Below are 15274 nucleotides of genomic sequence, written 5' to 3' on the forward strand. Positions count from 1 at the left end.
ACATTATTAGATTATTAATTCGACACAGTTTATATAGAAAGTATGTAAGCAGGTTATATTTGAATTTGGTAGGGTTATATGGACGTATAACATTTTCTATTTTACAGTTCTTAAGTATATAGTCTATTGCTTTGCTTCTGGTTTGTCGATTACTCTATGGTTTTGCATTGTCTATTTTTTGTTCATCGCACGCGGAAGTGAATAGAAATACCGATTTCCTTTTCCTATAGTTAATTTTCAAAAACATCAACTAGACTTTAAAATAATAATTATTTTACTTTTGTTACTAAGTTTCAGTTTTAGTTGTGTATATAGTGGTGTTTTCTTATTTAGAGTTCTTCAAACAATGGAAGTGTTCGGTGATATATTAAATGTACGCTCTGTAAAAATGGAAAATTCAGAGAATGGATTCGACGAGGCTCCCGGCGAAGAGTCATCGGATCCTCTAGCTATGATACCACAATACGTCACCGAGAGTGATTTAGGTAGGTTAATTGCACTGTATCGCCAATGATACCCAAGATTCCAAGGTTCCAATGTCCATCCTTGCATGTATACTCGCCAACTTTCCGGTAACATCATATGTGATTTCTGCGTTATTACTTATATATTTCAATAGTTATTTATACTTCAATTACTGCTACCAAATCAATCAGTTTTATTTTGTAACTGGCTACTATTGTATAACTGTTTAAAACTCCTTGGAGTATGTCATTGGTGAAGTTTGGAGTCAGTGGATAGCACTGCGCGCGTTGTTTTCAATTTGAAAAAGACACAATAGGTGGGATCCAAGAATTTTTCAGGAGTGGTCACAATAAGAATATGTTGATTTTATTAGTACACCAGACATCGTGGAACATATAGTACCATATGTTCTATGATTTCTGGTGTACATGTTCTTAAGCAACAATTACCATTTCACTACCTGTAAACTGTATGCCACAAACTGACTATGTATGAGTACCTGTTTTGCTTTTATGTTTAGTTATGCATGCATGGTTGTCTTTCGGCTTGAAGGATTGTGGCTCTCTAATTATAGAGTACAGAAACATCTTAGATTGAGGGGTAAGGTATTTTTAGTAATGTGGCCTTACATTCCCATAGATAGCAACATATCAAGTTGACTTCTATGCAACTCTCTCTGGAAAGCATTGTCATTGACTATTCTTTAATTTGTCACTTTGGACCAATTGATATGTTTTCACCTATAATCTCTCACTGGCACTCCACTAGCTTATAACTATAGTGCAGACAGCATTACCATTTTGCCTGCACTTATTACAAAAATAAATTCTTAGACCAAGGGGAGAACAGAGAGTATTGAGGATTAGCAACACTATTGCTAGCAATACATCCTACTAGATCAACTTTCACGCTGATCTGCCTGGAAAACATTGTGCTTTATTGTTGTTAAATTTGTCACTACAAGCTGATTAACCTGCTTTCATCCTCACCTATCATCTTTCACTAATACCCCTCTAACATATATATCAATAGCATAGGCGAGGTTAGTACTGCATTATCGCCCAGAACAAGGCCAATAAATGTTATTGGTTAACTCTGATCCCCCCTGTTACATATTTTCTTGGGTTCCCCCACGTGGATTTCAATTTAATATTTGAAGATGAGTACGCAATGTGAATATTTTCAAAGAATGACTGAAAACAAAAGCAAAGTGTGAGATGATCCATATCATAAACAAATGTCAAAAGTGACAATACAGAGATTGTTTAAGAAACATATGATGCATACTAAACAATCCTTTCTAATTATAATTTACGACACCCCCCTCCCCCACTTTAGAATGTGTTCCAAAAAACCTGACTTCAATTGTGACAAAACCAGTTATTATTATTTAAAAACTAAAGTACTGAAATGATTTTTATAAAATTTCTATGTGACCAATCTGTAAATATATCCTTACAGATAAAAATAAGAATTTTCCAAATCAGTTTACAATTGATGGAGTTATGAAGTAACAAAAATAAAAAAATACAACCAAATTGAAAACTTTTGAAAACTAAATAATGTTTCAGGTTTAATACAATCGGGCACTGAAATTCTACAGACTCCATTGACAGTATTTTCGGATACACCAGATGAAGATGACACCATGCAAAGCAATGATTCAAGTGGTGAGTATATAGTACATAGAGACACTCTTTAACTGATAAAAGTTTCCCATTATTTGTATTTAGTACAAGTCATAGTTTTTGCCTTGCAAAAAGGTTAAAAGAAATGACACATTGGAAGTTTAGCTGAAACTTTAAGAGTTGTTATTATTTTAAAGTTTAACTTTGTTACACATATTTTAAATTCACATATTTGGTCCTGCTGTGACCACGACATAGTGCTATCCATATCGCAACCTCAGCAAACAAAACAAGTATTATATATTTATTAGGTACTATTTACTGGTAATGACATCATGTTAACTCTTTGCGCTCCGTTGTCTCCGCTACGGAGCTGTCAGTCATTTGTTCCTTAACTGCGCAGGCTCCGTTGCGGAGCCCAATGTTTTTATAATGAATATACATAAGATGTTACGAAATTGTTGGCGATGGCAATTGTTATCTGTTGTTAAAACGTTCTCAGTCTTTTTACTGTTAGGATTGAATAATTTTTTTACCCATTTTGCTGTTAGCAGTATGGAGAAAAATAATTATTGTGATGAGAATATAGATTTGAGTGATATTGAAGATGTGTTGGTTTTTCCGATGTTAGAAGATATTGTGGAAGACAATATTGATTATAATTCTGACACTTCAAGTATTGATTCCGAAATTATACTACCAAAGAGATGACGAATGATAGTTATTGAAAGTGAAAGCGAAGAATCGCAGGAAGAATTAGTTGACACTTGCCAAAGTAAACCGAGAATGCACGTGGGAGATTGTTTCGAAAGGTATCACACCATGGTGAATTATAAAATTTAAAATTTATCTCTCATTGACAAGAAGAGACTGCAAATGTATATAATAAATAAAACCTCATACATTTACAAGCACGTGTAATTTTTCTCACTTAAAATAAGAATCCTTCTTTTCGCTCGTTTCGCTGCGAAAATGTGCCGGAGTTGCTGGTAGGCTGAGGAACAAAAACATGCGGAGCGCCAAGGGTTAAGTCTTAATCGTGAATTTCAAATACTTGAAGTTTCCTATAATGAATTTAATTAGTATAAATTGAATCATATCAGATCAGGATTAGTATGACATAATCTGTACTAAAAAAACTAACAGTCTGTACTAAAAATTATCCGGATAATATATTATAATCGGGATTTATGTCCAATTCTTTTACTGTCACCGCTATCAGCCTTTGGAATAAAACCCCTGTAGATCTACGCAGAGCATCAAGTAAAGATATTTATAAAGGAGGACTTTTTAATTATTTGTTGAGCCAACAAAACCAGCTCTAGTTACAGGTTACTCAATAGTTATTATATCTCATAATGCTTATCGTTGTTTTAATTTATGTATATGTATGTATATATATATATTTTTCACCACATCTGCCCTTCATACGCTTTCTGTTTTAACCCAATGGTAGAGAATGCCATATGGCATTAAGCTCGCCATTTGTACAAAATTTTATTGTGCAATAAAGAATAAATAAATAAAATAAATTGTTGTGTTATTAAAAGTGTTTGTTTGTGTTATTAAAAGTGGTTGTTTGTGTTATTAAAAGCAATTAAATTTATTTCCCTCCAAACAGAAGAGATGGTGGTGCAACTGATGGACATTCGCACGCGTTTGTCGAAGCTGCGCGCAATGTTGGAGAGGCGACTCGGTACTGACCTCTCTGACTACACCTTCTGGCTGCAGGATGCTAAAATGGTGATAATTTCTAGAATGTTATTATTGGTGATGGATGGATGGATCTTTGTTCCACTTTCATGCAATAACTACTAAAGGGATTTTAATGAAATTTGGTACATTGGTAGATTATATCCTAAATCACATATGATACTTTATGTACTGATTCACCAGGATATTGCCACTAGATGTCTAGTATAAAGTATGCATAATTTTTATTAAGTACTTGTCTCATGTGAGTGTCGTGAACCATCTGAATTAATGGGAGTTTCACTATTACCCAGTTATTTATTCTTATTTTACTAGCTTTCACTCACTAGTTCGTACACATAGATTTCAGAGGTAGGAAAACCAATGAATAAACCATTTCTAGATGCAGTGCAATGCAAGATAAAACATAATCCAGATTTTAAGTTAAACCTTCAGGAATATTACTGAAAATCGCATTTAATTGGTGCAGTAGTTTTTTTGTGATGTCAGAACAAACATAAAGACACATAGACAAAATTTTTAAAAATAATAGTTTTGAAATCTTATTAAGAGTTCCCTTATTAATTTTCTTAAATATATATTTCGCCGTGTGTGCCCCGGCATAGAATGGGTCACCCCTTCTTTTTCCATAGGTGTCGTAAGAGCCGACTAAGGAAGGGCGAAGGATGGGCGGCAGCGATTCTCTTACAACATCTCTAAAAGCCTAATTACGGTTACCAACCCGCCTGTCAAGCGTGGCAACTACTGGCGAAACTCCCCTTTTGGGGAAGGCTTATGTTCAGCAGTGGACAGTTAAGGGATGAAATAATAAATTATATATAAAGATATGGTTTGGTTATAATTAGTAAGATTTTACGTTGACGTTACGAATGAACAGTTGGAGAATCACAAGACATTGGTGGAGCAATGCATCCGCGGCGAAGGTGTAGTTCAAGTAAATGTTCAGGTGCGCCCCGCTGACCGCAAAATCAATATTCTGGACGTGCTGAAGCCAGATGAAGAGCTGGTGCAAATTCCCAACGAACTTGACGATCAATGTGAGTCTATTGTTATGGTCTATTTTTGCTAGATCTGTTACGAGGTAAATGGGGATAAACTAAATTAGTTATTCAATTTGTAGTGACTTTGTTCTTGTAATCATGGTACATCAAGATTCATAATTTGATTTATACTCGTAAGTGTATAATGAATGAATGAATGAATGGTTTATTTTCTCTTCACAAAAGGTAGTATAAAGTGACAACTTGAGGTACAATTTGATATGAAGACTAGTGCTTGCGGTAGATTTTGAAAAACCTGTGTTACAAGTCACCAGTGCCCCATCTCCATGGACTACACAAATACAAGGCAATTAATTAGTGTTCACAGATAACAATAATGAGATATAAAGTGCAAAAATAAACTTAACATTAAAACTTATTTCTAATAATTATTATTTATATATAAATTAGGCAAAGTTAATTACAAAACACAAACTATGTGTGCGTGTGCGTGTGTGCGTGTGTCTGTGTGTGTGTAATAAAATAATATTACGTCGTCAATTTATGACTTGTCACGATTCAGTTTTTATGTAAAATATGTTTCGACTACCTCAGTGATACAGCGATAGGCACGATACTTTACATAAAAGGTACCGGGTTTAATCTTGGTCAGGCCAATTTAGGAAAGTACTTTTTAAATTGCCATGTGGTCCCTTCATAGAATGGGCCACCCACTTCCTTTCCCATGGGTGTCGTAAGAGGCGACTAAGGGAATTTAATGGCCCAGGGATGAGCAACAGTGTCCCTCTTAAAACATCAGCAAAGCCTAACTGTTGTTCCCGATCCGCTTACCAAGCATGGCAACTGCTGATAAACCCCCTAATGGAGAAGCCTATTTTCAGCACTGAACCATTAACGACTTATATAATAATCCTTATCTAAATTGGCTCAACTCTGTGTGCCCCGCCCTATTGACCTACTATTTGTTAGCTAGTTTCTCTTAACAAAGTATCCTGATTTGAGAACCAGAAAATTGGTATGATTATGTGACTTATTCATTTATTCGTAATTGGCAATATATCATAAGGGATTGTTGAGGATTGTTTGTAAAAATGTGATTTTTACTTTTTTGTAGATATCGAGCTGGAGGAGCCGATGGTGGAGGATACGGACGAAACGGGAGTGGAGGCGGCGGCAATAGCAGGAATGGTATCGGAGACGGGGACAGATGTCCCCCACGCGGCCACTGTCAAGTGGGTAGTGGACGCGCAGTTCAAGAGCGATCACCGCGTGAAAGTGCCCGACGACCCAGCGCAATGGTTGGTCTTATTACTTGTACTTTATTATTATACATAATGCACAGATTTTTTTATTAATTACCTACTTTTGCCGGTCGGAATCAGTATAGAGAAAAGCTAGTGTCCAACTTGTATATATTTATAGAATATTTATACATATTATTAACCTGGCGCTGTACCACGTTTCATGCAATCCATTCAGTTGTTTAAGCATTACTAAATAAAAAATATCCAATCTTTATAAAGATTACGGTTATAATAATAGCAAGATCAGAACTAGCTTCTACCTAAAGCGTTTTTTAGAAAGGTGGTCGGATAGGTCTCACAATGCGTGTGACTGTACATTCAACGTCATCGTATCTACTTTTAACTGTCCACTTCTGAACATAAGTCTCCCCCAAGGGGGGTTTTGCCAGTAGTTGCCATGCTTTGCAAGCAGGTTGGCAACTGCAGTTAGGCTTTGGAGATGTTTTAAGAGGGACGCTGCAGCCCATCCCTCGCCCTGCCTTTGTCGCCTCTTACGACACTCATGGGAAAGGAAGGGATGGCCTATTCTATGCCGACACCACACAGTAACTGGAACGGCACTGTATATTGCTTGACTGATATAAAGCGATCTTATTTAAATAAGTGTATTTCTCCAAAATTGGTTGGGTCATTAAGGTGCTAAGAGGTAACAAGCAAACTCAATTTTAGCTAGATAGATAAAAGTGAGTTTGCTGTGTAGTAGCGATATAGATATCTCGCTCTAACATATGTGCTGCTACATATTTTTCTCTTTTATATTGCCTATATATTCTTATTTTATATATGTATGGTTCCAGGTCAGTGCAACACGTGAAGCTGTGGGTGGTATGGGCTGTGCGGCAGTTCAACCTGGCTGGCGTGCGGCTCGCTGACTGGCAGCTGTCGGGTCCCGAGCTGTGCGCCCTTACCAACGCGCAATTCAAGTGCGTGTACTCATTTCTAGTATAACATTACTAGTTTTCAACAACTTCAAAAAGAAGGAGGTTCTCAATTCTGTTGTATTTGTTTTTAAGTTTGTTACCTCACAACTCTGTCAGTTCTCTCATATCTCTTCATGTCTGAAACGATATATTTATAGATTTATCTGATAGTAATTTTATCAAAATCGCTTCAGTTATTTAGTGTTTAAATTAAACTAACTGGTTTTATCACAATTGAAGTTGAATTTTTTGTGGTACACTATTTTTTTATTTACCAATATTTGTGTTACCGTGATACGTCGATTGATCATGATAAAAAGTAGTTTGTCCTTTTCAATCCTTAATACTACTGTGTTTAATGACTATTGTTTAACTTGTTAAGACACTAAGAGCTTTTTTTATAGATGATAATGAAATAGTAACCCCACCCGCGCTATCGGTATACACCGGTGGGGCATCAGTGACGGATGATAGATGAGAATGAAACAGGTCAGTTAGCCCATCGTAACGAATTCAACGAGAATTGTTCACGATGGTTTCCAGGGAGATCCTCGTGGAGGTTAGGGCATATTGCTAGCAATGGGACTGTCAAACTCCATTGTTAACAGAGCTAACAAACTAACAAGTTCATTTTCGTGTTTATTATATAAACACGAAAGTGAACTTGTTAGATTGTTAGTGATACATCTTATACCCGCGACTTCGCCTATGTGACCGGGGTATGTTTGCAAACCGGTATAAAGATTAGCCTATATCCTTCTCCATCTCATATAATATGTGTATACCAAATTTTATAGTAACCGGTTAAGCCGTTAACACGCTGTAAGGTGTTAACGGCTTAACCGTATATACGTATAATAAACTCAGTTCTCTTATCGTTTTGCAATATTTTTTGTCTGTCTTCTGTTTAAGCACCCTACAACAAGTTACAATAATGAGAATAGGCTTACAATACTTAAGCAAAACCATATTAACATATTTCTTACTGTCATATATATTGTTGATGCACTATTATTGTGTATGCAAATAAAGCTATTCAGTCTTCAAAATATTGTTAAATGAAAAATTAAGTATGTAGTTTCAGCAGACGTCGTTCTGTCAAAAGCTTTTTAATGGATGATAATGGAATGATAGCCCCGACTGCGCTAACGGTGTACGCTGGCAGGGCACCAGTGAGGGATGATACATGAGAATGAAACCGCCTGATGATGATGACCATCGGTCGGGGGAGGTCGACCTGTTAGGGTATATTGTTAGCATTGGGAGTAGTAATCCGCATTACTAACAATCCCTCCCCCCCTCTCCCTTAAAGTCAAAAGTTATTGTACTGTAGCAATCCATTTACAAATACTTTTTATAGTAAAAAGAAAATGTAGTTTTTACGTATTTCCGAATATTTTTTTTTAAAAGAACTTCCCTTTTCATTAACGAATATAAAAAAAAATATTGCAGAATTGGTTCAACTGCTTACGAGTTTTGCGCACATTTAGCGATTCATGTTTATTTATATAAATAAATGAATTGTTTTAGAGAGAAAGTACCGTCGGACCCTGGGGATTTGTTCTGGACACATTTTGAGTTACTGCGCAAATGTAAATTTATTGGTAAGTTTGTTGCGAATTCGATTCCTATGCAATACTTTAACAAATCTTTTATATTTGATATGTATCGAGTGTTTTTGATTATTTTAATCAAAAACACTCGATACATATCAAAGTAGAGCAATATTATTATATAGAAAAGCATTTACTGCGCAATTTTCATTGCCTATTTGTTCAAGTTTTAATTGCCACGAACTGTTCAATAATATTCGTTCACCTTTGTCCAATACTACATATATAAGACATCTCATTCATTGCCTGCAGCTGTGGTGCAAAATGATGAACCTATAAAGGATCCGCTGGAGGTGCCGCAATCCGCCATCAAGAGGAAACCCAAACCGGTAAGCGTTGTCTAAAAATTATTAAATATCTTTAGGAACAATACAAAATAGATGCGGCAGGCGAGCGTTACACACACTTTTGCATGCATTTTGTGCTGAAGACATCTAAAGCGTAAAAATGAGTACGTTGCTTTGCGTAAATTAGGACCCTGGTTCGAAAATTGTACAATGGCAATTTAGAAAATGGAAAGTAAGCAAGTGTTTGGAGTAGTGCCCCCAGATGGTCATTGCCTGATTCCTCTTAACACAAAGTATCCTAATTTAAGGACATCAATGACGTATTTATTAATATTATTTTTCAGTTAAAAAAGACGCATGTGTTTCTCTTAGACGTGTCTTTGCCTATATTTTTTTTTATATATGATAATGGAATAGTAATTCCGCTCGCGCTAACGGTATACGCTAGCGGAACACCAGTGAGGAATGTTAGGTGAGAGTGAGTGAGTGAGTGAGAAAGACTCTGTTTTCCGCGCTTAGCCTCTCATTTGGGCCGTTGTGCGTATGAGTCGTGGCTAGTACAGCCAACCTAGCTCCGCCCAGAAGCGCAGAAGCTTCCTGGGTTTTTCACAGGCCTCACGGAGCGACCTCACCGTTCCGAGGATTTCTAAACGTTGATGGGCCACAGCCTCACATTCCAGGATTACGTGAGCAGCCGTTTCTTCAGCGTCAAAACAGCCTCGACATAGAGGGCTGTCTGTGGCTCCTATTGTGTATAAATGTTTGTTTAATGGACAATGGTCCGTTATTGTCCCTATCATTATTTTGAGGTTTTTTCCATCTAGATGTAATAAACGTTTTGATAGTCGTTGATTCAACGTAGGTACGGCCAATTTTGATTGTCTGCAATCAGTAGCCTGTATCCATCTTTGGTTTTGTATGTCAGCGGATCTTTGACGAATCCACATTCGAAATTGCGAGAACGGAAGAGGAAGAAGTGGATACGGGCCTACTACCCTCGTTCCTGAGCCTCTTCTAGCCAGCGGCATCGTTACCATAAGATCCACTGTGCCGTCTTATCCATTGGAGGATAACTCGGTTATTGGAAGATATCCTATCCAGTGATCGGTGGCATTCAATTATCAATTTGTTGTTTGTCTTGTTGTTTCGTAATGCTTTTAGTACTGCTGCGCTGTCAGATAAGAATCTAATGCTAAAACAATTTATTCCTAGCTTATGTACAGCTGCAGCAGCCTCGGTTATTGCAACACATTCGCATTGGAATATTGAGCTGTGTACGCCAAGCGGTATGTGCACGTTTATATTCAGGTCTGAAAGGAAAAGACTCCGGCCTGAACCGTTCTCAGTTTTGGAGCCATCGGTGTATATGCGTAATTCATGTACACCGGATTGGTCCTTTTCCTCTTCTTGAATTTGTATTTGGTATTTTTTGTTAAATATATAATGATTATGAGTCCTGTCACACGGAGCCGCAATCAAAATCAATGTTAGGTGAGAATGAAAAGGGGGACCACGTGTATGTCGACCTGACAGGGCATATTGCTAGTAATAGGACTAATAGTCCGCATTACTAAGAATCCCCCCTTTGCTTATATTGAAGGATTCGCTCACATGCTGGGGTGAACACCAGACAATTCTGAGGTAGGCACGGCCCACTCATCCACGCTTTAAATGCGCCTATTAATTATTTGTGTATATTCAGGCGGGCGTGGGCGTGCGCGGTGCTGAGGATGGGGGTCCAAGCGTGACGGCACGCAACGGCAACAACGGGCAGGTGCAACTGTGGCAGTTCCTGCTCGAGCTGCTCACCAGCGCGCAGTACTATAACCTCATACGTTGGCACGGTATGTCATCACACGTCGCCGATATAGATTTACCTTTTGACCACTCCACTCGGATTTACGCTCCACACGCACACGGGTGCGCATACACGTACACACTTACGCATACACACAGAGAGATAGAACACACACAGTTTAATACACAGACATACATACCATCCCCTGATAACGCTTAATGTCTCTGGCAATGTACGTACCATACTTACGTCGCAACGTCTTATCTCGCGCCACGGGGCGCTGCCCTGTGATGACATTGGTGCGAGTGCGTGCCAAAGAATGATGAAGATTACTTTCGAATAAAGTCGAAACTATATCGTTAAAAATGAACATAAGTTTTTACAATATTTTAAAAGCATTTGTCATACTGATAAATATGAAAAAAGTACTACATGCATTGCTCATTGGGTCAGTATATGTTTGCAGGGTATCTGTTTCATTCGTGTTTCCATGCCAACTGCATGGAACTGCTTTGTTCAGTTTAAAGAGTGAAATATAAAAGTAAAATTACAGGGTATGGAGATATAACATCTTAGCACTTAGGGGTGGCAACTCATGGCAGGTATCATGGGTGTGACAGTGTATTCTATGAGATTCTATAATGTCGATGGTGCTGTTCAGGTTTATAGGCGACAGGGACCGCTTTTAATCAGGTGGGATGCCACATAGTTTGCCATTTGAGTTGCATAAAAAAAAATTATAATATTTTTACTATTTGACAGGTTCTGAAGGCGAGTTCAAACTGCTAGAACCAGAAAAAGTGGCAGCTCTATGGGGAGCCCGGAAGCACAAGCCCGCCATGAACTACGAAAAGCTCTCGCGCGCTCTGCGGTATTACTACGATGGGGATATGATCGCCAAGGTGGCCGGCAAGAGGTACAAAGATCACTAGTTATTATAATAATTAATCTTTTGCTCAGGTATTTACTCCATACAAGTTATTTTTAAATATATATAGCTTTTGCCCACAACTTCGCACGATGGATGCTAAAAACAGATATCCAATTCTGGATGACGTATCAAAATAAAACGTACACCACATTTTAAGTAAGACCTTCAAAAACACAACTGTAATGTTTGAATGAACAGATAAAAATTGTAAAAAATATTATCTGTTACTCTTACTATACCATAACATATATACATATCGGTCACGCTTGTCTTCCATTAAGGTAAGCAGAAACAATGGAACGCCAAATGTTTCCATACAATGTCAGCCATTAATTGTCCTTTGCTGAACATAAGCCTCCCTCTATTGAGGGGTTTTGCCAGTAGTTGCCACACTTAACAGCTGGGTTGGCAACCGTATTTTGCCCTTGGAGATGTTTTAAGAGGAATGCTGCTGCCCATCCCTCAACCGATAAGTTCCCTTAGTCGGTTCTTACTACATCCATGGGAGAAGAAGGGGTGGCCTATTCTATGCCGGGACCACACGGCACTGTTGCTCTTATTAAGACATAATTATTTAAGAAAAATTTTTATGATGATAATTTTTTTTTTTCTTTAATATCTCCTATGTAAGTACAAACGACTCATACTTAGTGTCCATAATACAAGCTCTGCGGGAGGAAAGGGATTGTTAGTAATGGAAACTGAGAGTCCCATTGCTAGCAATATACCCAACCAGGTCGACCTCGCGGTTCTCCTTGGAAACTATCATGGTTATTTCCTGATTAATCCATCATGATGGGCTAACTGGCCTGTTGTCATTCTCATCTATCACCCTTCACTAGTGCTCTGTCAGCGTATCTCGTTAGCGTAGGCGGGGTTACCATACCATTTTCACTCATCAGAAAAAAAGACAAGCTCTGCTTAGTTTGGGACTAGATGATGTTGAATCATCAGAGGTAGACTGTACAAAACTGTTCCATTCGTCTTTCTACCGTGAAACAGTTGTGTTTGCATGGTCGTGTTTCGGTTTGGATATGGCAGTAAATTTACAAGGTACAGAGGAGTAACACCTTTGTCCTCAGGAATGGTAACGCATGGAGTGTATCATGGGCGAAATAGTATATTCTGTTATATCCATGGTGCTGTTCATGACTATCGACGACGGTTACCACTTTCCATCAGCCGCCAGCTTTTCGTGAGCCGACAGCTTGTTTGCTATTCTAAATTGCATAGAAAAAATGTTGTTTTGTGTTGTATGTATGCAAAGGATTTTGTTAATACATCGAAGTATTTATCACAATATAATAGTATTATTATTGTGGGCAGGTTCGTCTACAAATTCGTATGCGATCTTCGGCAGCTGCTCGGTTACGGAGCCGGTGAACTGGCAGAACTCGTGCAAGAGCTCCATGATGAAGAGGCGGCGGAATCGCACTGACCACGTTATAAACATGATGCATAACATCACATGACTAAGAATAACCTCCAACGTTTTTAATGTTGCTAATTATTGACCAACCAACCAGAGATGTAAAAATTATGACCATAAATGTGGTGCAGACAGTTTTGTAATTTAATCAAGTGGCAAGTCGTTTAATAAATAAGTGGTCGTTACGTTACAAAAAGCTTAACTGTAAAATAAATTTTTGACAATTCATAACTGCCATATTTGTTTTATACTGATGCAGCTTGTAGTACTCGCGAATTTAAGACTGATCTCTGACTAAAATTTTGTTTTTATGTTTAGCTGCTTAATCGCCACTCGTGTAAATTACAAAACCGATACAAATAATAATTATCAGAATCGCAACGTCTTTAAGCTTTGTCGAATATTTAATAATAAAAAAGTTTATTTCATCTCCACAAATAGCAGAAAATGTACAAAGTACGTAAATATGTATGTTTATACAAAAATATTGTAACTCGTGGAATATATATTTGCGACAAATATTTGCGGCAGGGAGAGAGGGGCGGGAAGTGTTTACTTGTATAGTAAAAGATAGCATTATTACTTGTACTATGCTTACATAAAAAAAAAAAAAACAAGTCGACTGTATTATTCCTACAGTGAAGAAGCACTAGATATGTTATTCATTTTGAAGTTTATATTAAAGAAGTTTAATTTACTCCTTAAGATTGACAACTCATGTCTAACATTTGTAGTTATACATTATATGTACTAAATGTGTTTTTTCTTTGAATCTTATATTAACAAGAGAAAAAATTACAATTTGTGATAATGTTATCTCACCACATTCCTCACGTAAATCTGTTCTAAGAATATAGCTTCATTAGCAAAGATGAATTGTCGAGCATTTTAAAAAAATCGGTGATTTGGTGGTGTATCAGTAGACTTGGAATATTAGTTTCCCATCTACATTTTGTCCGCCTAACCCCACAAGGGATCTGATGTTAATATAAAAAGATAGCTAGAAAGTTTGCTTATATTGTAAAAGATCGAGCTACTGAGCTGATGGGTGATATGTAAATAACAGTGAATTATTAATAATGCTATTATGAATAAATATAGTTTATTACTTGTTTTTCATTATTGTGTTTTAATTGTAATGCCCAAAAATCCTTCAACTGTCAATAAAACAAGTCTCTTATATTGGTGTTATGAAATGACAATTATTAACCCTTAAATACCTGAAGTTTCAAATTTGATACCGGGGTTATAAATCGCATTGGGTGCCTATAATCGATTTTATTTTAATATTTGGCTGTTTGCATGTTACCAAATGTTTTTTTTTTAAATGAATATATAAAAATATCGTTTTCATTTTTTCTTTACTATTTTTCCCCATTAGTAAACACAGTAAAAGTATAAGTGTACACCTATCCCCCGATTTACACGGTAGATACGTTCCTAAGAAAAACGTGTAAATCGAAAATTTAAAATTTTCAAGTCAAAACCGTGTAAATCGAAAAGCTTGCAGAAAATGCATAATTTTGCTATTTAACAGTTGTGATTTTTTTCAATATTTTTAGGTGTACACAGAAATAAAAATAAAAATTTTCATTTGTTCTAATAGTTCTTATTGTAGCTTCGTTCATGTTGTATGATTTTGCAACATCTACTATTCTATCTCCCTTTCGTAAGCGATCCAAAATTTCGATTTTAGTTTCTAAAGTAATAACTTTTCTTTTAACTTCTTTCGACATTATAAGCCTATAATTTTTTTTTATTTATGTTAATTTATAAAAATCATAATTATGCACTCGCTTGTAATTTACGAATATGAAAAATTAAATCTTTCGGACACTGTGAAACTTTCACTCAAATACAATTTTCCGTAGATAAAACTTTAATTTTATGCGAAGAAATACAGACAGTGTGCATGTGCAGCAAGTCAGCACATAAGCTCGGGATTCCCCGTGAGATGTGTACACAGCGCACGTGTTCAAACACAGTAGCATTTAGTAGAGTGCGATAAAAAAAAAATATTTGGAAAACCGTGTAAAAGCGAAAACGTGTAAAACAAGTACCGTTTAAATCGGGGGATAGGTGTAATTTGATTTAAAAAATCAGGCTTTTAAGGGTTAATATATGTGTAGTATAATAATATATATTTCATATATATTATTATAATAAGTATTATAGATAAATATTG

The 15274-nt window shown here is 36.6% G+C and overlaps 1 protein-coding gene across 1 annotated transcript; it reads left to right on the top strand.

The window, feature by feature from the left end:
• Window positions 1-161: 161 nt before the first annotated feature.
• On the top strand, window positions 162-14208 carry LOC128200260 (DNA-binding protein Ets97D-like). Its single transcript, XM_052893141.1, has 11 exons — window positions 162-485; window positions 2037-2135; window positions 3715-3836; window positions 4684-4843; window positions 5922-6105; window positions 6909-7034; window positions 8562-8635; window positions 8897-8973; window positions 10634-10775; window positions 11492-11645; window positions 12987-14208. The coding sequence occupies exons 1-11, from the start codon at window positions 347-349 to the stop codon at window positions 13096-13098; spliced, it is 1389 nt and encodes a 462-aa protein (XP_052749101.1). The 5' UTR covers window positions 162-346; the 3' UTR covers window positions 13099-14208.
• The last annotated feature ends 1066 nt before the right edge of the window (window positions 14209-15274 follow it).

This window comes from Galleria mellonella, unplaced genomic scaffold (assembly GCF_026898425.1).
Source record: "Galleria mellonella isolate WM207_F2 unplaced genomic scaffold, CSIRO_AGI_GalMel_v1 utg172, whole genome shotgun sequence".
NCBI classification, from domain to species: domain Eukaryota; kingdom Metazoa; phylum Arthropoda; class Insecta; order Lepidoptera; family Pyralidae; genus Galleria; species Galleria mellonella.

Bases quoted from the DNA above. Each gene is read 5' to 3' on its own strand.
- LOC128200260 (XM_052893141.1), top strand. From the start codon at position 347: ATGGAAGTGTTCGGTGATATATTAAATGTACGCTCTGTAAAAATGGAA. The intron at 6,106-6,908 runs GTTGGTCTTATT...GTATGGTTCCAG, and splicing joins CCCGACGACCCAGCGCAATG to GTCAGTGCAACACGTGAAGC. The intron at 7,035-8,561 runs GTGCGTGTACTC...GAATTGTTTTAG, and splicing joins CTTACCAACGCGCAATTCAA to AGAGAAAGTACCGTCGGACC.